This window comes from Artemia franciscana, chromosome 3 (genome assembly GCF_032884065.1).
Source record: "Artemia franciscana chromosome 3, ASM3288406v1, whole genome shotgun sequence".
NCBI classification, from domain to species: domain Eukaryota; kingdom Metazoa; phylum Arthropoda; class Branchiopoda; order Anostraca; family Artemiidae; genus Artemia; species Artemia franciscana.
The window spans coordinates 47,639,123-47,661,889 of record NC_088865.1 but is presented as its reverse complement, the minus strand read 5'-3'; the positions used below and the strand labels follow the sequence as shown (position 1 = coordinate 47,661,889).

Here is a 22,767-nt window from a genome sequence, read left to right as displayed (position 1 = left end):
ACAATATTTGTAAAAATCCCCAGGGAATGAAAAAATGCTATCTAGAGATCTCGATCAGAAAACGTTAAGGAAAAAAGGGGTGGGAGGTAGACTATTTGCCCTCCAATATTGCTTGCCCTATTTTTTGTCACTTAAAAAGGGTACAAGAATTTTTAATTTCCGTTCAAATGACCCTTTTTATAATATACTAGGACTGTTGGTTTAATGTTACCTCTAAAAAAAGCAAAAAAACAAACAAACAAATAAACACACATCTATGATTTTCTTTTTGCAAAAATGCCAAATTCCACATTTTACATATGGGAGCCTGAAACTACCTCAATAGGTTACTGGGATGCGCTGAATTTGATTGTATAATTTTCATTAAAATTTAACGTATGAAAACAAAGAAAGGAAATAATAAATGAAAAGAGAAAAAACAAATAGGTGAAAAACAAGGATTTTATCAGCCAGTAGCAAAATTTGAAAAACAAGCAAATATTTCGACAAGGACCTCTGCCAAGTCGTCCTCAGTGATCAAAAAAAAAGAAAAAGGAAAAAAAGAAACAAAGAAGAAACATCAGCAAAATCTAACCTTTTTAAGTGAACTGCACGAGAGGAAAAAAGACACTGAATCGAACAACAGAAACCAACTTGAAATCAATGAAAGAGAAGTTACCAATTAGATTGAATAAGTATCCTTTGCCTTGCAACAGATTTCGCCAGTCTACAATTTCGGTTTTCATTAGATATGTGGACAGGTTGTCTAAAATTAGACTGGGCGAAAATATTCATAGAGTCTTTTAATATTAAATTATTACAAATTGGGCTTAAGGAAATATCTCCCGTGTCTCCATTTATTGCCAAATTTCTATTTATAAGTTTATTTTATCTCAATTGCCTCTTTAAAAGATTGTGATAGGCCATTTACGGTAGATATTAAAGTTGCCTCTTCAAAAAGAGCTAAATGGTCAGGATTTTCGTATATATGCTGGGCCAGAGCTGAATCAAAGTTGTCATTTCTATTTTCCAATCTCAGGCAACAAAAAGTTGAACATTTTTTCAACTCGGGAAAGGATAAAACGGACCCTATACTAGGTAGTGGTGTCTACAGAGTCCCGTGTTCATGTGGAAAATTTTACATTGGAAGGACCCATCAACAACTAGGGGAACGATTGCAAGAACACAAAATTTCAATAGATAAGTCTATTACATACATACAAAAATCCTTACCATTTAGTTCTTTTTGAAGAGGCAATTTTAATATCTACCGTAAATGGCCTACCGCAATCTTTTAAAGAGGCGATAGAGATAAAAAAAAACATATAAATAGAAATTTGGCTATAAATAGAGATACGGGAGATATTTCCTTAAGCCCAAGTTATAATAATTTAATATTAAAAGACTCTATGAATATTTTCGCCCAGTCTAATTTAAGACAACCTGTCCGCATATCTAACGAAAACCGAAATTGTAGACAGGCGAAATCTGTTACAAGGCAAAGGGTACTTATTCAATCTAATTGGTAACTTCTCTTTCATTGATTTCAAGTTGGTTTTTGTTGTTGATTTCAATAGATAAGTTTATTACATACATACAAAAATCCTTACCCTTTTTTCCTCTCGTGCAGTTCACTTAAAAAGGTTAGATTTTTTTGTTGTTTCTTCTTTATTTCTTTTTTTTCTCTTTCTTTTTTTTAGCACTGAGGATGACTTGGTCGAGGTCCTTGTCGAAATATTTGCTTGTTTTTCACATTTTGCTACTGGCTGATAAAATCCTCGTTTTTCACCTATTTGATTTGTCTCTTTTCATTTATTATTTCCTTTCTTTGTTTCCATACGTCATGCGTAGCCAGTATGGCCTCAGAACGTATTTACGTCAAGCTTACGGGGAGCATTTGACCAGTATTGTTTTAGATTTTTTAAATTGTGTTAAAAACACGAGATCTTATTTGTCAATTCAATTTCTTAGAAACTTGCAAAAGAAATCGAATTCTTCCTCCTTCTTTACGTTACAATTTACACTTAGGTACACAATCTGAAGGCCCATTTAGCCAGAGAATGGGTTTCAAAACTCTGACACACATTTTATAAGACCATAGACTCAAAAGATATGTCCTTATTAATAAAATATCTAATTTTAAATCTTTATTACATCAGACTTTATCCGTTCTGGATTTTCTCCAAATTTTAAATATCTCACAAAGGTCTTTCCGACACGTTTTTTATTTAGCGAAAACTCACTTATCAGAAAAATTTTCAAAACTCGAATTTCAACATTTTCAACAAACACGGATTTCCCCTCCTAGATTTTGTCCTGGCTCTCTATTGGAAAATCTATCCTCCAAGGTTTTCACACCCAGGGAGCTAAGTATTCTATCAAAAGGACCTAAATTTGCAATGGCTCGGACACACGTAAATATATCAGAAATTATTACGAGTGTGGAGTCCGATATTTTTAGCTCTCATGGTGAAGTTGAAAATCCAGACCTACTAAGAGGAAAAATAGTAAAGAGTATTCTTGATTATAAGACTCCCCATAGCTCTCCAGCTACAGGTATAGGAAAGTTCTTAGCTACAATTTTCAAGTCTCTTCTAACAACACAGAAATCTTATATAAAAAATTCCATAGATCTTGTTGAGAAGCTGAATATTCATAGTATAACAGAAAAAACTATCTTAGCTAGTTTTAATGCAATTTCCATGTACACTTCATTCGATGTCCATAAATCTGAACAGGCCTCACAAAAAAAAATTAGAGGGAAATTCTACTTGGTCAGATTATAAAACCGTGGAAATTGACACAGTAATGACGCTTGTACGTCTTTGCAACAAGTTCTCTTTATATTTTATGTTTCGATAAAAAAAATTCCTTCTTGTCAAGGGCCTACCCATGGACACTGTTTTATCTCCTTTTTTGGCAAATTTTTACATGTATTTCATAGAACGGTCTGCTTTGAATAGTTTCCCCTTAAAACACTCTCTCTGGTTTCGTTTCGTTGATGATATTCTTGCTGTTTGGGAACATGGTCAGGACTCTCTAAAAGATTTTTTGGCACATTTGAATTCTTTTGATTCGAATCTTCAATTTACAATAGAACTGGAAGATTCAGGAAAGCTCCCTTTCTTGGATGTTTTAATTATAAAAAATATTCCTAGCCTTGATTTTTCTATATATGGAAAGCTGCCCCATAATTATCGGTATCTACATTTCTCGTCCAATAACCCTCCTTGTGTAAAAAAGGGGTAGTATTTTCTTTAGTCGACAAGGTTCTAAAAATATGTTCACGTAATCATGTAAAATCCGAGTTAGATTATGTTAAAGATATTCTATTCTGCAATAACTACCCAATCGACCTCATTGAAAATATAATAGATAGACGATTAAAAAAGATAAAACAGGAAAATAGGGAGCCCGTCCCCCTTGATTCAGTTACACTGGAAATTGAGAAAAAAACTTTCACTACATTACTATACGTCTCGAAACTCAGCGACAAACTTGAAAAATTTTCTAAAAAACATAATCTCTCTATTTCTTTCAAAACTGAACAAAAAGTTGAACATTTTTTTCAACTCGGGAAAGGATAAAACGGACCCTTTACTAGGTAGTGGTGTCTTCAGAGTCCCGTGTTCATGTGGAAAATTTTACATTGGAAGGACCCATCAACAACTAGGGGAACGATTGCAAGAACACAAAATTTCAATAGATAAGACCCTGAGATTGGAAAATAAAAATTGACAACTTTGATTCAGCTCTGGCCCAGCATATATAAGAAAATCCTGACCATTTAGTTCTTTCTGAAGAGGCAACTTTAATATCTACCGTAAATGGCCTACCGCAGTCTTTTAAAGAGGCAATTGAGATAAAAAAAAACATATAAATAGAAATGTAGCTATAAATAGGGACACGTGAGATATTTCCTTAAGCCCAATTTATAATAATTTAATATTAAAATACCCTATGAAAATTTTTGCCCAGTCTAATTTAAGACAACCTGACCACATATCTAATGAAAACCGAAATTGTAGACAGGCGAAATCTGTTGCAAGGCAAAGGATACTTATTCAATCTTATTGGTAACTTCTCTTTCATTGATTTCAAGTTGATTTTTGTTTTTTGATTCAGTGTTTTTTTCCTCTCGTGCAGTTCACTTAAAAAGGTTAGATTTTTTTGTTGATTCTTCTTTATTTCTTTTTTTTCTCTTTCTTTTTTTTAGCACTGAGGATGACTTGGTGGAGGTCCTTGTCGAAATATTTGCTTGTTTTTCACATTTTGCTACTGGCTGATAAAATCCTCGTTTTTCACCTATTTGTTTTTTCTCTTTTCATTTATTATTTCCTTTCTTTGTTTTGATACGTCCTGCATAGCCAGTATGGTCTCGGAACGTATTTTCATTAAAATTCCTTCTCTTTTAAGGTGTGTTTTCCTCCTTTTTAAAAATCAGGAAAAATCAGGAAATCAGGAAAAAACCAAACTTACTGAATCTTATATATTTGAAATATCTATTGATGTAATAATTCTGTATTTTAAAGTTTTAGTTATTATTAGGCTGTGTTACTCCTAACTCACAGTTCGTTACCACGAACTGTTTAATATGGTTTTTTATACTTTTAGTTGAGTTCTGAACAGTACAGTTGTTATTAAGCATATTTAGCGTAAATATTGTATTTCAGTTTCGTTTGAATATAAAGGAAATTATTAAGTTTGAAAAATGTGTTTCACTTACTACGACTTGAGTTTCATTAGGTACTTTTTGATCGGATAATCAAAGACAAAACTTTCTTGATATTTTCAATTTTGTGCTAGGGATTTACAAAAAAAAACATCAAATTAGAGGTAAAAATCAATGAAAAGACAACAAAAGAGACTATGGCTGGTAGAGAGAAAAGATGAAAGGCTAAGACAACGCGGATATTTCGCCTGTATGCAAACCAGGTGTACTAAGCACAAGAAAAACATTAAAAAACACAAAACGAAAATGAAAAGCAAAAACACGGGCGGTTAGAAGAAGTAAGACACCGATATATTCTGACATGCAAAAATCATCTGTATAGATCAGACGTTTCATTAAGAGTCTGAATTTTGAAAAAGAAAGAATCATGTCAGGATCATGTTCTAGTGCAGTGCTAGTTGAGGAGGAAGAACGGAAAAAGATGCTTATAATGCAGAATATCAAAGTTCAAGCAACTTTTCTTGTTTTTTAAGGCAGAAGATTTTCCTTGCTATCCAAGCCAAGGGACAGAAATTTTCCGATATAAGGGTATCAGACAAATAAATTCAAGTAGTATACTTCTTGTTTTGACCTGACACTCTTTTTAGGAGTTATGGGCTTTTGTATTCCTTAGTAATTGACATTGTCATCTCTTACTAGGTTACTAGCTACCACCACAACTCAGATAAGTAGATTTAACCTAATAGAAAATCTATATATATAAAAATAAGTTGTCTGTCTGTGTGTCTGTCTCTCAGGTGACGTCATGTTTCTGTGTCGACTGACGTCATGAAGTTAGTTGTCGTCATTTTTGCTATGACGGTGACGTCATTAAAGATATTTAAGACATACATGTTCACGTAGAAATCTACTAATGTTTAAGTTTAAAATGACTGGTGAACTTACAATGGCAAAAGCCGATGAAGATGCTCAAAGAGTCTATGCCAAAAAACTTGCTGCTGATAAAGAAAGTCAGAAAAGAAAGCGTGCCGAGGAATCGAAAGAACAGCAAGGAAACAGGCTTGAGGCTGATAGAGAAAGAAAGAACAGAAAGCGTGCCGAGAAACTACCAGAGAACCATGAAACCAGACTTGCTGCTAAAAGAGAAAGTGAAAAAAGAAGGCGTGCCGAGGAACTACCAGAGAACCATGAAACCAGACTTGCTGCTAAAAGAGAAAGTGAAAAAAGAAGGCGTGCCGAGGAATCACAAGAACAGCAAGAAATCAGGCTTGCTGCTGATAGAGAAAGTAAGAAAAGAAAGCGTGCCGAGGAATCATCTTGGGACGAGATACTGCAGCTTTTACTTCAAGGACAATCGGCGGTTCATAGACATGACATTACGGCCCGTGTCTTCCGGCAAAAGTTGAAATCACTGATAAACTACATAGTAAAACTTGAAGAGTTTGGGTCAGTGCGATGCTGGATGTACTCAGTGGAATGGCAAAAACGAGGTTTGCCACACGCATATATACTAATCTGGCTACATAAAAAATTACTTCGAACGAAATTGATGATGTGATTTCCGCTCGAATACCTGATGAAAATGTCGATAAGTGGTTACATGATATTATTGTAAAAAATATGATACATGGACCTTGCGGCGCACTGAACGAAAATTCACCATGCATGGCCAAAGGAAGGTGCACAAAGCAATATCCTCGACTTTTAGTATCCAACACAATTGCTGGCAATGATGGTTACCCACACAGAAGAAGATCTACTGAAGATGGCGATAAAACAGCAATAATAAAGAAGCGTAACGGTACCATCATCGAAGTAGATAACCAGTGGGTTGTTCCATATTCCCCATTATTATCAAAAACATTTAATGCACACATAAACGTTGAATACTGTAACTCCGTAAAGGCAATCAAATACATATGTAAATACGTCAACAAAGGCAGTGATATGGCAATTTTTGGCTTGCAGCCCGAAATAAAAGATATCGACGAAATCGTACAATATCAGGCTGGAAGATACATAAGCAGTAATGAAGCTGTTTGGCGAATTCTTTCATTTCCGATACATGAACGTAGTCCAGCTGTTGTTCACTTAGCGGTACATTTACAGAATGGTCAACGTGTTTATTTCTCGGAAACCAACGTGCAACAAAGAGCCCTGAATCCACCCGATACAAAGTTAACCGCTTTCTTTTCGCTTTGCAAAAATGATTCTTTTGCAAAAAAACTGCTGTATACTGAAGTGCCTTCGTATTACACGTGGAATACTAAAAAAAAAGTATTTTAACGTCAAAAACAGGGTAAGTCAGTCGACGGCCAACCTACCATCTTCAAAGATGGTATGATTAAAGATGGTTCTACCACGATAGGAAGACTCTACACCGTTCACCCCAATCAACATGAATGCTTCTTTCTACGCCTGCTTTTGGTGAATGTACCCGGTCCGACATCCTTTGAGCATTTGAGAACTGTAAACTGTACTATACATGACACTTACCGTAGTGCATGCCAAGCTCTGAATTTATTGGAGAATGACCAACACTGGGATAACTGCATCAATGACGCGTGCGAATTGGATGCGCCAGGAGGTACTGGTAAAACCTTTGTGATAAAACTGATTCTGGCATCAATTCGATCAAAAAATGATATAGCGTTGGCAATTGCGTCGTCCGGAATAGCCGCAACATTGCTGCCTGGTGGAAAAACTGCTCATTCCGCTTTGAAATTGCCTCTGAATTTGCATTCTACAGAAACTCGCACGTGCAATATTTCCAAATCATCTGGGATGAGTAAAGTATTGCAGCAATGCTAACTTATTATTTGGGATGAGTGCACAATGGCACACAAAAAATCGCTCGAGGCTCTGGATCAATACTTGAAAGATTTGCGAGGGAAGTCGAAACCCTTTGACAGCACATTAATATTGCTTGCGGGAAATTTCAGGCAAACATTACCTATAATACCTAGATCAACTCCTGCAGACGAAATGAATGCTTGCCTGAAAAATTCTAATTTATGGGCACACGTAAAAACATTAAAATTAACTACAAATATGCGTGTCCGATTGCAAAACGAAGACTCTGGTCAAACATTTTCAGATCAATTGCTGGCAATTGGAAACGGAAAGCTCCCAGTAGACTCAATTTCAGGACGTATACAACTACCTGCTGATTTGACAGGGCCTTTTGAGGGTGAGGCTGTTCTTATTCCTCGCATTCCCATGATTCCAACGGATCTGACTTTTCAATTTAAAAGATTGCAATTCCCAATTCGATTAGCATTTGCAATCGCCATTAACAAAGCTCAAGGTCAATCATTAGAAAAATGTGATATAGATCTTACTACTGATTGTTTTTCCATGGACAATTGTATGTTGCATGTTCGAGGGTCGGTAAACCTGACAATCTATTTATATGCAGCGACAATTGGACAGCGAAGAATGTTGTATATTCGCAAGTTTTACGCAGTTAATTTGTATTGTATCTATCTATCTATCTATCTATATAAAAACGAGTTGTGTGTATGCATGTTTGTTTGTTTGTAAAAAGAGCGTGTGCATATGACGTCATTATTAGTACATACGGCTTTGTATATGCACAGACAATGGGAAAGCCAAGAATGTTGTATATTCGGAATTTTTACGTAGTTTGAAACACATATATAAATCTATCTATATTCACAGGTGGGACACAGGGACACAACTACAATGGCGCGTAACTAATATGGCGCATAACGACTTACGCGCGCGGGGGGGCTTGGGGGGGCGCGAAGCGCCCCACCAACTAGGTTTTAGGGTGGCGCGAAGCGCCACCCCAACAGCTAGTAAAAAATAAAACTTCTTAAGATTTTCAGGCATTTCTCTAGTTTCAATTGAAAAAAATATGATTTTTGATGAGACGCCATAAACCTTTTTACAGTTTAGATAAAAGTTTTAGAAATTTGAAACCGAGACCTAAAATAAAATTACATTTATTTAAAAACAAAATTTAACCTACTTTAAGTTCAATTCAAAATTATGTTGGGATATGACGTCATTGCAATACAGATGTATATGTAGTTCCAAGCTTAGATTCTGACCTAGATCCAGTAAGCAAAGTCTTCAATGGCTCTGGTGGTGCAGCCAGTTGAGGAAGTTTAACTTTTCCTGAGGCGTAACACATTCCCATTGTTTCACCATTAAATTTTGAGGCCTTGCAATAGGAACAAATTTTAGACATAGTCCCGATTTGAATACAACTACTCAAGCTATACTTATTGACTGGGCTATACATGAATGCCAGTTGATAATTTTTACGTTGCTCTTGTGATTCCTGGCCACGCTTTCTTTTGGCTTTATCTCTTTGAGCCGCGAGCCTGTTTTCACGTTGTTCTTGTGATTCCTCGGCAGGATTTTCTTTGGTAATTTCTCTTTGAGACGCAAGCCTGTTTTCACGTTGTTCTTGTGATTCCTCGGCAAGCTTTCTTTTCTTACTTTCTCGTTTCCTCCTCAACGCCCCGCTCTTTACGCTAAAGTTTTTTAATGTTTTAAGAAGTAGAGTTAAGAGGAAGAGTCAAAGTTTAGCGTAAGGAGTGAGGCATTGAGGATTAAAAGCCCTTTTCATATACGGAGTAATTTCTGTTCGTGTTAAGATTTAATGTCGCTCCTTACTTTCATTTAAAAAAAACTTGTTTTTTATTTAATTATTCCTATAGACTAATGATTCGTTACAATGAAGAAAATTATATTTTAAAATGCCGTCAACTGTTTCACCAATACATAGTTGATATGTATGCAAAGATTGAATCAGAACGTTTGCTATTTATCCGTTTGAATCAGACCAAGCTCCGCTCTGAACAATACATTCATTTGCGAGATGCAGTTGTAAATGACGGTAATACAACTAACGTAAGAAGATTAACGACTTTACCTTCATCATGTGACGGCAGTCCCCCTCATATGCGTGAATATGCTCAAGATACTATTAAGTATGTTCGTCTCTATGGTCGTCCAGATTTATTTATTACATTTACATGTAATCAATCTTGGGACGAGATACAGCAGCTTTTACTACAAAGACAATCGGCAGTTCATAGACATGACATTACAGCCCGTGTCTTCCGGCAAAAGTTGAAATCACTGATAAAATACATAGTAAAAGTTTAAGTGTTTGGTCAGTGTGATGCTGGATGTACTCAGTGGAATGGCAAAACGAGGATTGCCACACGCACATATTTTAATCTGGCTGCATGATAAAATTACTTCTAATGAAATTGACGATGTGATTTCCGCTGAAATACCTGATGAACATGTCGATAATGGCTTATATGATATTGTATTAAAAAATATTATACATGGACCTTGCGGTGCACTGAATGAAAAATTACCATGCATGGCCAAAAGAAGGTGCTCAAAGCAATAGCCTGGACTTTTAGTACACACCGCAATTACCGGCAATGATGGTTACCCACTATATAGAAGAAGATCCACTGAAGATGGTGGTAAAACAGCAATAATAAAGAAGCATAACGGTACCACCATCGAAGTAGATAACCAGTGGGTTGTTTCATATTCACCTTTATTATCAAAAACATTTAATGCACACATAAACGCTGAATGCTGTAACTCCGTAAAGGCAATCAAATACATATGTAAATACGTCAACAAAGGCAGAGACATGGCAGTTTTTGGCTTGCAGTTTGAAATCAGTGATATCGGTTAAATCGTACAATATCAGGCTGGAAGATACATAAGCAGTAATGAAGCTGTTTGGCGAATTCTTTCATTTCTAATACATGAGCGAAGTCCAGCTGTTGTTTACTTAGTGGTATATTTACAGAATGGACAACATGTTCATTTTTCGGAATCCAACGTCCAACAAAGAGCTCTGAATCCACCGGATACAACGTTAACTGCTTCCTTTTCGTTATGTCAAAATGATTCTTTTGCAAAAAACTGCTGTATACTGAAGTGCCTTCGTATTACACAGGTGAAATGCTAAAAAGAAATCATTTTAACGTCGAGAACAGGGTAAGTCAGTCGACGGCCAACCTACCATTTTCAAAGATACTACGATAGAAAGACTCTACACCATTCACCCCAATCAACATGAATGCTTTTTTCTCCGCCTGATTTTGGTGAATGTACCCGGTCCGATGTCCTTTGAGTATTTGAGAACTGTAAACGGTACTATACATGACACTTACCGTAGTGCATGCCAAGCTCTGAATTTATTGGAGAATTACCAACATTGGAATAACTGCATCAATGACGCGTGCGAAACGTGATCTCCAAGTTAATTTCGTGCATTGTTTGGAATCATACTAACAACTTGTTTTCCTTCAGCTCCTACAGAGTTATGAGAAAAACTAAAATCGAAAATGGCCGAGGAAACACTCCATCTAAAACGGTTAGAGATGTCAGAGATGACCTTTGATTTTACATGAAAACTAAACTTTAATTATTATTGAAGATTTGTGCGTATGTATGGCAAACAAACCTCTTCAGGATTTGGGAATGCCTTCACCTAATCGTAACCCTGCTGTTTCGACATGTATAGAATTGGATCATGAACAAAGTTACAACACGAATGATCTATTGTCGTTGGAACAAAATAACATTTCTAAGCTAACGTCTGAGTGAAAAGACATTTATTATAAGATAATGTATTATGTAGATAACAACGTTGGAGAAATTTTCTATTTGGATGCGCCAGGAGGTACTGGTAAAACGTTTGTGATAAAATTGATTTTGGCATGAATTCAATCAAAAAATGACGAAGCATTGCCAATTGTGTCGTCCGGAATAGCTGCAACGTTGCTGCCTGGTGGAAGAACTGCTCATTTCGCTTTGAAATTGTCTCTGAATTTGCATTCTACAGAAACTCCCACGTGTAATATTTTTCAAATCATCTGGGATGGGTGAAGTATTGCAGTAATTTAAACTTATTATTTGGAACGAATGCAGAATGGCACACAAAAAATCGCTCGTGGCTCTGGAGCAATCATTACGAGATTTGCAGGGAAATTCGAAACCCTTTGGCAACACATTAATATTGTCTGTGGGAGATTTCAGGCAAAAATTTCCTATAATACCTAAATCAACCCCTGCGGACGAAATGAATACTTGCCTGAAAATTTTAATTTATGGGCACGCGCAAAGACATTAAAATTAACTATAAATATGCGTGTCCGATTGCAGAACGATGACTCTGGTGAAATATTTTCAGATCAATTGCTGTCGGAAACGGAAAGCTCCCAGTAGACTCAATTTCAAGACGTATACAACTGCCTGCTGAATTCTGTAATTTAGTGACGTCCAAAAATGACTTGGTTGAAAAGGTATTTCCGAATATTCTAACCAATTGTAAAAATCATAAATGGCTAAGTGAACGAGCGATTCCGGCAGCCAAGAATAAAGACGTCCACGAAATCAACAATATTATTTTGACCAAGATTCGAGACCAGGCAGTCATTTACAAGTCAGTCGACACAGTTCTGGTACCAAATGAAGCGGTTAATTAGAACAGTTAGTATATATATATATATATATATATATATATATATATATATATATGTGAACTAGCTGGGTCCTGGAGGCTTCGCCGCCGGACCCCAGCAGGGCACGCGGCAGGCTTCTATATATGGATTCTCATTGTCCCATCTGTTCTAACCACAAACAGTTTGCTGTCTTTTTTCATGTTACAATTTCTTCATATATATATATATATATATATATATATATATATATATATATATATATATATATATATATATATATATATATATATATATATATATATATATATATGTATATATATATATATATATATACATATATATATATATACATATATATATATATATATATATATATATATATATATATATATATATATATATATATTTATTATATATATATATATATATATATATATATATATATATATATATATATATATATATATATATATATATATATATATATATATATATATATATATATATATATATATATATATATATATATATATATATATATATATATTTAATAAATTTAAAAAATTTAGTTTTCATTATAACGAACTTTTAACTAAATATCAAAAGAATTATCTAGAAATACTTAAAGAAATTTTTAACTAATTTCGGAGGTTCGAGAAATGTTGTCACAGCGCCATTTATTTTGAATTGCGTTTCTAATTGAGCGGAATTTTTTAAAAAATTAGCCATAGGGTAAAGTTGAATTCTATAATTGTTTAGTTCATTCAGGTTTTTTGCAATGTGTTAATATTTGTGATTTGGTAAAATTTATAATATTTAGTTTACCTATTGTTGCTAAAGGGAGGGATATATTAACAGGATAAGCTTGTTTTGGTTTTACTTGGTTGTTTTACATTTGCTGTTTTTTTTTTTTTTTTCATGGGCATGTATTTTGGGGGTGATACCTGACGCGGGGATGCCATGGATATTCTGTGGTAGCCACAACACTGTGCTGGGTAGAGAATTTAGAGTGGCAAAACCCTATATAGGCCAGTGTATTCTCCTGATGAGCCCTTGTGGATGAGTAGGGTTAAGGCCTCATTCAAGTGCTGGTCTATATTAATCACTAATTTAGGAAAACAGTCTTCCTTTTCTCCTTCTGTCTCTCTTTTTTTTTTTTTTTTTTTTTTTTTTTTTTTTTTTTTTTTTTTTTTTTTTTTTTTTTTGTGTTTGTGCTGTAGCATTGGTGATTTTTCTTTTCATGATATATATATATATATATATATATATATATATATATATATATATATGAACGAGAGTTTTCAAAGTTGGAAGAATTTAATTCTTAGTAGAATAAGAAATAAAATATATTCTAACTTAAAAAATAGTAACACTAAATCATTATTTTATAATGCGAAGATTAAACAAGCAATTGCTAATCTAAAAAATGAATTTGTAATTGTGCCAGTGGATAAAGCTAATAATAATTTTGCCATAATTTGTCAGAAGTTGTATTATGATATCTTAAAAAGGGAGTTATGCACAACTAATGTTTACGAAAACATTAGGTAAATATAGAGGATGAGAATTTAATTGAAAAGACTGAAGAAATACTTTTTAAAAATTTTAATATTAAAATAAATGACAATGATAAAAAGTTCCCTTTCCTATATTGGACTGTAAAATTTCATAAGAATCCCCCTAAACCACGGTTTATTGCTGGAGCAGCTAAATGTCCAACCCGCATTGCTGCTACTGACCTCTCTTTAATTTTAAAGGAAATTGTAAATAAACTTAAAACCTATTGTTCTGGTATTAAAAAATTTTCGAATTTTAATCCATATTGGAGTGTTAATAATTCACTGCAAGTGATAGATTCTTTAACAATGGTTTCAGCTAAAAGAATTGAGTCTTTCGATTTTGCGACAATGTATACTAATTTATCACTTAATGTAGTGTCTGATAATTTAAAAACTGTTATCAAGAAATCTTTCCTCTTATCTAATAAAAGGTTCTTAAAAATAGATACTTATAATAAATAAGCTATATGGACAAATTGCTTTAATACTACAGTTAACTTGAGATGTTACAGCTTGGATATGATTTTTGAGTTATTAGAATTTGTTTTATACAATACTTATATAAGAATTGGGGGTGATTTGTACAAGCAAATTGTGGGAATTCCCATGGGGGGGAATGCCAGCCCATTTATAGCTGACTTGTTTTTAAGTCAACTAGAATATAAATATATGATGGACAAGAATAATCCAATTAATTTAAAACATGCTTTGTCAAATAATAAAAGATATTTAGATGATATTTTGGTCTTAAATTGTAAGGATTTCATTGATATTTCTAAAAATATATATCCATCAGAGCTTATTCTTGAGCCTAGTCATGGCGCTGGTCATGAAGATCATTTTTTAGATTTAAATATTAATATTTGTGATAATAATAAATTAAATTTTAAAATGTATAATAAAACGGATGATTTTGATTTTGAAGTGATTAGTTTCCCATTCCCTGAAAGTAATATACACTCAAATATTACATATTCAGCGTTTTTCTCAAAGTTACTTCGTTATGCAAGGATTTGTAGTAATTATATTGATTTTAAAAATAGATGTAAAATTTTAAGCCAAAAATTGATATCAAGAGGTTTTCCTGCAAATAAATTAACTTGGCAATTTAAAAAATTTAGTTTTAATTATAACGAACTTTTAAATAAATATCAAAAGAATTATCTAAAAATACTTAAAGAAATTTTTAACTAATTTCGGAGGTTTGAGAAATGTTGTCGCAGCGCCATTTATTTTGAATTGTGTTTCTAATTGAGTGGATTTTTAAAAATTAGCCACATGGTAAAGATGAATTCTATAATTGCTTAGTTCATTCAGGTTTTTTGCAATATGTTAATATTTGTGATTTGGTAAAATTTATAATATTTAGTTTACCTATTGTTGCTAAAAAGAGGGATATATTAACAGGATAAGCTTGTTTTGGTTTTACTTGGTTGTTTTACATTTGCTGGTTTTTTTTTCTTTCATAGGCATGTATTTTGGGGGTGATACCTGACACGGGGATGCCATGGATATTTTTGGTAGCCACAACACTGTGCTGGGTAGAGAATTTAAATTGGCGAAACCCTATATAGGCCAGTGTATTCTCCTGATGAGCCCTTGTGTTGGGTGTTGCCTATGAATTATTTGTCTATATTATTTTTTCTATTGTTTGGTAAATGACGACTTATAATTATTGACGACATGACTGCCTGTCCAGGGATTATTCTTTATGGTTGATTGTGTATGGCTATGCTGTTTGACCTATGTGATTGTATGGATGAGTAGGGTTAAGGCCTCATTCAAGTGCTGGTCTATATTAATCACTAATTTAGGAAAACAGTCTTCCTTTTCTCCTTCTGTCTCTTTTTTTTGTGTGTTTGTGCTGTTGCATTGGTGATTTCTCTTTTCATGATATATATATATATATATATATATATATATATATATATATATATATATATATATATATATATATATATATATATATATAATATATATATATATATATATATATGTATATATATCGTTCTCTTTTAAATTTTTTCTTTTTTTCGTTTTTGTTTTTTAGTTTTTTCTTTTTTTTCTTTTTGTTTTTAGCCTTTTACCTAATTTAGGTTTTCATTTTTTTCTTTTTTCTTTTTTTACTTTTTTTATTTTTTTTAATTTTTTCTTTTTCTTTAGTTTTTGTCTTTTTGTCTTTTATTTTAGTTGACCTTTTTTTAAGTTTTTTTCCTTTTTTATTTTTTTAGCTTTCCCTTTTTTAGATTTTCTCTTTTTTAGTTTTTTTTTAGTTTTTTTTTTAGTTTCTTATTTTTTTATTTTTTTTTGTTTTTTTTTGGTTTATTTTATATTATTTTTAGTTTTTTCTTTTTCTCTGTATGTTTTTTTTCTGTTTTTCATTTTTTTTTCTTTTAGTCTTTCTTTTTTTATTTTTTGTGTTTTTTTCTTTTTCTTTAGTATTTTTGTCTTTTTGTCTTTTTTTAGTTTTCTTTTTTTTATTTTTTTCTTTTTTAGTTATTCCTTTTTTATCATTTTGATTTTTTTGTTTTTCCTTATATTTATTTTTTCCGTTTTCTTTTTGTCTTTTTTATTTTTCTTCTTTTCTTTTCTTTTTTTTCTTTTTTAAAAATACAATTTTTCACATTTTTGCAGATAGAAGCTTGAAACTTCTACAGTAGGGTTATGTTGAATCTGACGGGGACTTCTACAGTCCCTGATATGTTGAATTTGATGGTGTGATTTTCGTTAAGATCATATGACTTTTAGGGCATGTTTCTCCCTTTTTTCTAAAATAAAGTAAATTTTCTAAGGCTCGTAACTCTTTCTGGATATGACTAAACTTGATGAAACTTATATATTTAAAATCAGAATTAAAGTTTAATTCTTTTGATTTAACCATTGGTATCACAATTCCGTTTATTAGAGTATCCGTTACTATTTAGGTGGGTCGCTCCTTGCTACAGTTCATTACCACGAACTGTTTGATAAAGTTTTAGTTGGAAATTTACTGAATGAAGTTAATGTCCCCTATTTTCTAGTGAATATTAATGCATCTTTTCTGTGAAATAGGTGTCAAGTTCTTAAGTATAAAAATGTTTAATGTGATTCCCTCCCTATTTCTTGTGGAGTTCCGCAGGGTACGCTTTTAGGTCCTTAACTCTTTTTGGTAATAATTAAAAAGCTTCCTAATGAATCAGCCAATCGCCAGAAGTTTGTGAATGACATATCATTTCCCGAACAGAAGAAATATTAAGAGCAGTGCAATGGAAATTCTCGAAGACGTTGCAAGTGGAGCAGCCCAGTCAAAAATGAAAGTATACCAATCAACTACAACGGGGACGCCGGGGGGCACAGGGGGATATATAAATGACGATGGGGACACAGGAAATGTTTGATTAGCAATCACCATCAACAAAGCTCAAGGGCAATCATTAGAATAATGAGGAATAGATCTGAATACGGATTGTTTTTCCCATGGACAATTATATGTTGCATGTTCAAGAGTCGGTAAACCTGACAATCTATTTATATGTACAGACAATGGGATAGCGAAGAATGTTGTATATTCGCAAGTTTTACGTAGTTTAAAACATATATATATATATATATATATATATATATATATATATATATATATATATATATTATATATATATAGATATATATATATATATATATATATATATATATATATATATATATATATATATATATATATATATATATATATATTCACAGGTGGGACACAGGGACACAACTACAACGGCGCTTAAAAAATATGGCGCGTAATATAAGCGCCCCCACCAACTAGGTGTTGGGGTTCCAGGTTTAAAATTGCATTTATGATTGGGATAAAACATAACCAAAACTTATCACGTAGATCTCCTGCTTAGAAAAAAAAGAGAAATATATGCGAGATAGTTGTATGTGAAATATTAGAAACTAATCAAAAATTATGGGATTGATAGCACAAAATACAGTAAAGTGAGCTAGTACGCTATACTTGTAAGAGGAATTAAAATGTATCACATTAATTGAATCTACAAAGAATAAGTCTCTAAACATCAATTTGCACTTTGCATGTTTCTCATTTCAAATTGTCTGCATGTTTCACTCTATTTACCTTCGGGGTATTTTGAGCATCTTTATGGGTCTCCAATTGTCCTCAAATTGCTCAAAGAACTGATGGACTATTTGGGTTACCCTTACTCAATTCCTATCTACCCTAATTGTGCCCTAGGATGGATGATAGACATTGCCCTCAAGTTTTTCATGAGTTTCACTAAGTAGATTTTAATTTGGAGACCAACGATGCCCTTATTTATACTTCTACAAATAATCTAAAAATATTCAAGAGTGTCTCAAGAGCATTTAATGAGAATTCATTTGTTCGTTTACCCTTTCATCATCTTGTGTATAATAATGTGGTATTTTTATCTTTCAGAATTCAAGGGAAAAAAATGAATCTATAAACATCCATGAACTTTTTGCCCGTTTTACATCTGAAATCATCTCCATGACTGCACTGGCGACAGAAACTCACCCAATCAAAAACCCTCTCGACTGGTTCTACGTGAACGTAACTAAAATGTTTCAAGGAACAATGAATTCCGTGACTATGCTTGCTATATACTTCCCCCTGATTGGGCCTTTAATCGCGTATCTCACACCGTTTACTCCATTTGGTAAGTAATTCTATTTCCTTTTTACTTTCAAATTAACAACAATGAGAGTAAATTTATTTCAAAAACAAGAACAATAAAATAGGATTTTAGAAAGTTATGCTAAACCATAGAAACAAAAATAGTCACATTCGAAACCGAGAAGCTGAGACCAAATGAACATACTGGGCCAAATAATTTATTGAGAAAATCGGTAATTGAAAAAAAAAGGAAAAAAAGCATACTTGAAGCCTTAATACATTCAGAATTCACCCAGAGGGAGACTTGCATTGTAAAACAAACTTATTTCGTTGATGGAAAAGGGAGTGGGGGCTTCTATAAGCAGAAAAATTTACCGTTCCCACCTTACACTAAGTTTCGGCGATTTTTTAAGGACAATAGGTTCTCTATTAAGGCTCTGATCATCTTTTTAAGCCAATATATATGCCCAAGAAGAAACATCTTCATATATTTCTTAAGAAGAAGAGAGAAGACACTTCAAAAACTGAAGTGTTTTTAACTTACGAACGGTTTATCAGATCTTAATGAAATTTCATGTTTGGAAGTATATCGTGTCTCAGAACTGTTATTTTAAATCCTGACCGGGTCTGGTGACATTGGGGTGGGAGTTGGGAGGGGGAAACATAAATTCTTGGAAAACACTTAGAGTGGAGGGATCAGGATGAAACTCGGTGGAAAAATAAGCACAAGTTCTATATACAGGATTGACATAACCGGAACGGACCCGGTCTCTTTGGGTTAGTTGGGGGGGGGGTTAATTCTGAAAAATTGGAAAAATGAGGTATATTTAACTTACGAACGGGTGATCGGATCTCAATGAAATTTGATATTTAGAAACATATCGTGACTCAGAGCTGTTATTTTAAATTCTGACCGGATCTGGTGACATTCGGGGGGGGGGGGGTCGGGAGGTGGAAACCCAAAATCTTGGAAAACACTTAGACTGGAGGGATGGGGATGAAACTTGGTTGGGAACATGAGCAAAAGTCCTAGATACATGATTGGCATAACTGGAACGGATCTGCTCTCTTTAGGGTAGTTGGGGGGGGGGGGTTAATTCGGAAAAATTAGAAAAAGGAGGTATTTTTAACTTATGAACGGGTTATCGGATCTCAATGAAATTTGATATTTAGAAGGATATCGTATCTCAAAGCTCTTATTTTAAATCCCAACCGGCTCTGGTGACATTGGGGGGAGTTTGGGGCGGGGGAACCTAAAATCACGGAAAACGCTAAAATTGGAGGGATCGAGATGAAGCTTGATGGGAAAAATAAGCAGAGGTCTTAGATACGTGATTTACATAATTAGAACGGATCCGCTCTATTGGGGGGGGGGGGGGGTAATTCTGAAAAACTAGAAAAAATGACGTATTTAGATCTTAATGAAATTTGATATTTAGAATGATCTTGTGCTTTAAAGCTCTAATTTTAAGTTCCGAACAGATCCTGTGACATTGCGGGGAGTTGGAAGGGAACCCGGAATTCTTGGAAAACGTGAAAATTGGGGTATTTTTATCTTACGAATAGGTGATCGGATCTTAATGAAATTTGATATTTCGAAGGAATTCGTGTCTCAGAGCTCTTATTCCAAATCCCGACCAGATCTTTTGACATTGGGGGGAGTTGGAGGGGGAAATCTTGGAAAACTCTTGGAGTGGAGGAATCGGGATGAAGCTTGGTGGATAGAATAAGCAAATGTCCTTGATACGTGATTGACTTAAACTTACTGGATTCGCTCTCTTTGGGGGAGTTGGGGGAGGGATTCAGTGATTTGGCAAGTTTGGTGCTTCTGGATGTGCTAGGATGATGAAAATTGGTAGGCGTGTCAGGGAGCTGCACAAATTGACTTGATTAAGTCGTTTTTCCAGATTTGACCGTCTGGGGGGCTAAAGGGAGAGGAAAAATTAGAAAAAATTAGGTATTTATAACTTACGAGTGGGTGATCGGATCTTAATGAATTTTGATATTTAGAAGAACATCGTAACTCAGAGCTCTTATTCTAAATCCTGACCGGCATTAAGCCTCTGATTTTCCTTTTAAATCAATCTATTGATTCTTAGAATTTTGTTAGAGCTCATATCATTTGAGCTCTTGGCTCTTAGCTCTGCTTGCCTCGTCACAAGTGTCATATGAGCTCTTAGCTCTTGTTTGATAAGAAACAGTTGAGTAAATAATACAAACCAAAAACCTGACAAAAGTTTTGTATAGTTACTAGGGCTACACCCTTAACATATTGTTATATTAATTTTACGAAGTCTCAGTAATTTTAATTTGTCAATGTTACCTTGCGAAAAGAATGTAAGAACCCATAAAATTTATTTTGTAAATATGTAAACTGTATAAAATATATGTTAAAAATTTCTCTTCTCAGTAAACTGCAAGTAACGCTTGGGTCTAAAGTGAGTTTCAGGGGATCGCAGCCTTACTATTATTTGCGTGAATTTCTAATCACTTTAAGCTTTACTTGATCATTCTTTTCAAGTTATCTTTGATTTAGGATTTATTTGTTAGTCCAAAGCCGTCGCTATCTGTTGGCAAAATGTTTGACGTGATTGTCCCTTTGAATATTTGTTAGTTTCAGATATTATTTATTCATTCACAGTAACATAGGTTTGTGTCAAATTTCCTTATGTTTGATTTAACTTTTGTTAGTTGAGTTGTTGCAGCATCAAAATTGTAAAACAGGACTTCAAGTCCCAGTGTCAGTGTCATCATATTTTATTTGGATTTATAATAATAGAAGACGAAAATAATAGACAAAACATTGAAAATCAATCATTTAACTAATTTTTTGTTTATGCTGATTTGATTCAGCATATACTAAAAGATGTTTAAAGACATTCCAATAGATTTAACACGTAAGCGAAGAGCACGAAGTACGGGTCATATTTCTCGTAAAACTGTTGGTGCTTAAGGGTTCCCTGGGCAATTTTTGTTGTTACTATAGCAAGATTCTTTCAAATGCTCATTTTTTATATTTTCTATTTTTTTGCGCTTCAAAAGTTACAAAGCTATTAAGATTTTGGTTCAAAATATCTCCCCGTGCACAACAAAACTTTACAAGAATCAATGATATTCACAAATACAATACTATATAATATACTAAATACTGATATAATTGACTGATATTGTATAATATGCTACAAATATATGAAAGGAGCTAAAACGCGTAAGATTTTGAAGTAAAAACAGATCTAACTGATAAAATATACCATTCAAAACCTAATGAAGGGAATAACATTCTTATTGAAGTTAATTTTAATTCTATTACTGCTATGTAATTCCTTCAAATAATTCTCGCGTAGGTAAAAATGCAAGTATGGGCCATAGTGCAAGAAATAACCTACGATTCAATGAGCCACTAATCACCTCAAATACATTTTTAAGTCAGAAATACCAAGATGTCATAGAAAAAACTTAAATTAAATGTCATATGGTCACTATCAATGTTTATTGCCTAAAATGTTTTTAGAGAGAACCGCTATGAAAAAAAGTAGCTTTTATTTTCTTTTTTTTTGTAAAATTAATAAATTTGGCGTCTGCACAGGCAATGTGACTATCATTTTTTATATTCTTCAAAAAAATCTCTTTTCAGGACGAATTAAAGGGAGTATCCGCAAGAAATTAGTAAGTGAAATTTCCCGAAGGAAAACATGGAGGCCGAGTATACCAGACTTGGTACAGCTTATGTTAGAGGCCAGAGAGTCGGACAAAGAAAAGGTATACAGTAATACATATTATAGGCAGTAAAATAGTGCTGCCTAAGTAAAGAGCGATCTGGGCACAATGTATTGCTTATTTATATATATTTTTGGTTTTTGTTTGTTTAGACCATGGCACTTCGTATCGAAAAATTTTTCATAGACATTTCAAAAAGGGCTTGTTTGACTGGAAATTGAAAGGGCTAGCGCCCCTTTTAATAGTCTAGAGTAATTTTAGGGCAACTAACCCAATCTCATGCCCACCTTTACCCCAAACACATCCAATGAAAATTTTCAGATAGCCAGTTTGCTCAGCGTAGTTGAGAGGTCCGGAAATTATGTATTTGAGGATGACATCCCTCCTACAGCCCCAAAGGATTTGAAGTTAAGCCCTGGGGCTATATAAGGTTTATATTTAGAAAGGATGATAATATAAACTTTGGAGGGGGATTATTGGATCGAAAATCAATAATTCTAGTGCCCTTTTAGAGATTTAGAGTGATAGGAGAGTGGAAACCCCCCCTCCCCACACAAACATTTCGTGTTTTCCCAAAATGCATCTGGTAGAAATTTTGACAGTAGTGAAGGGTTTCTGTTTTAAACGGACAGTCCACCCTCCGAATCACAGTCCCAACACTTTTCTAAAACTTCTTCAAGACGCAGGTGCGAGATACGTTATTGGAAAAGTTTTCTAAGAGGCGTATATGTTAATTACTTG

General features: G+C 33.6%; 1 protein-coding gene across 1 annotated transcript in view; it reads left to right on the top strand.

Moving 5' to 3' along the window:
- The window catches only part of LOC136025343 (cytochrome P450 3A9-like), a 108,146-nt gene that overhangs the window by 17,496 nt on the left and 67,883 nt on the right, over positions 1-22,767 (top strand). The window contains exons 3-4 of the mRNA XM_065701266.1: positions 18,112-18,352; positions 21,944-22,068. Of these exons, the coding sequence (XP_065557338.1) occupies positions 18,112-18,352; positions 21,944-22,068 (366 nt within the window). The remainder of the gene's footprint in view (positions 1-18,111; positions 18,353-21,943; positions 22,069-22,767) is intronic.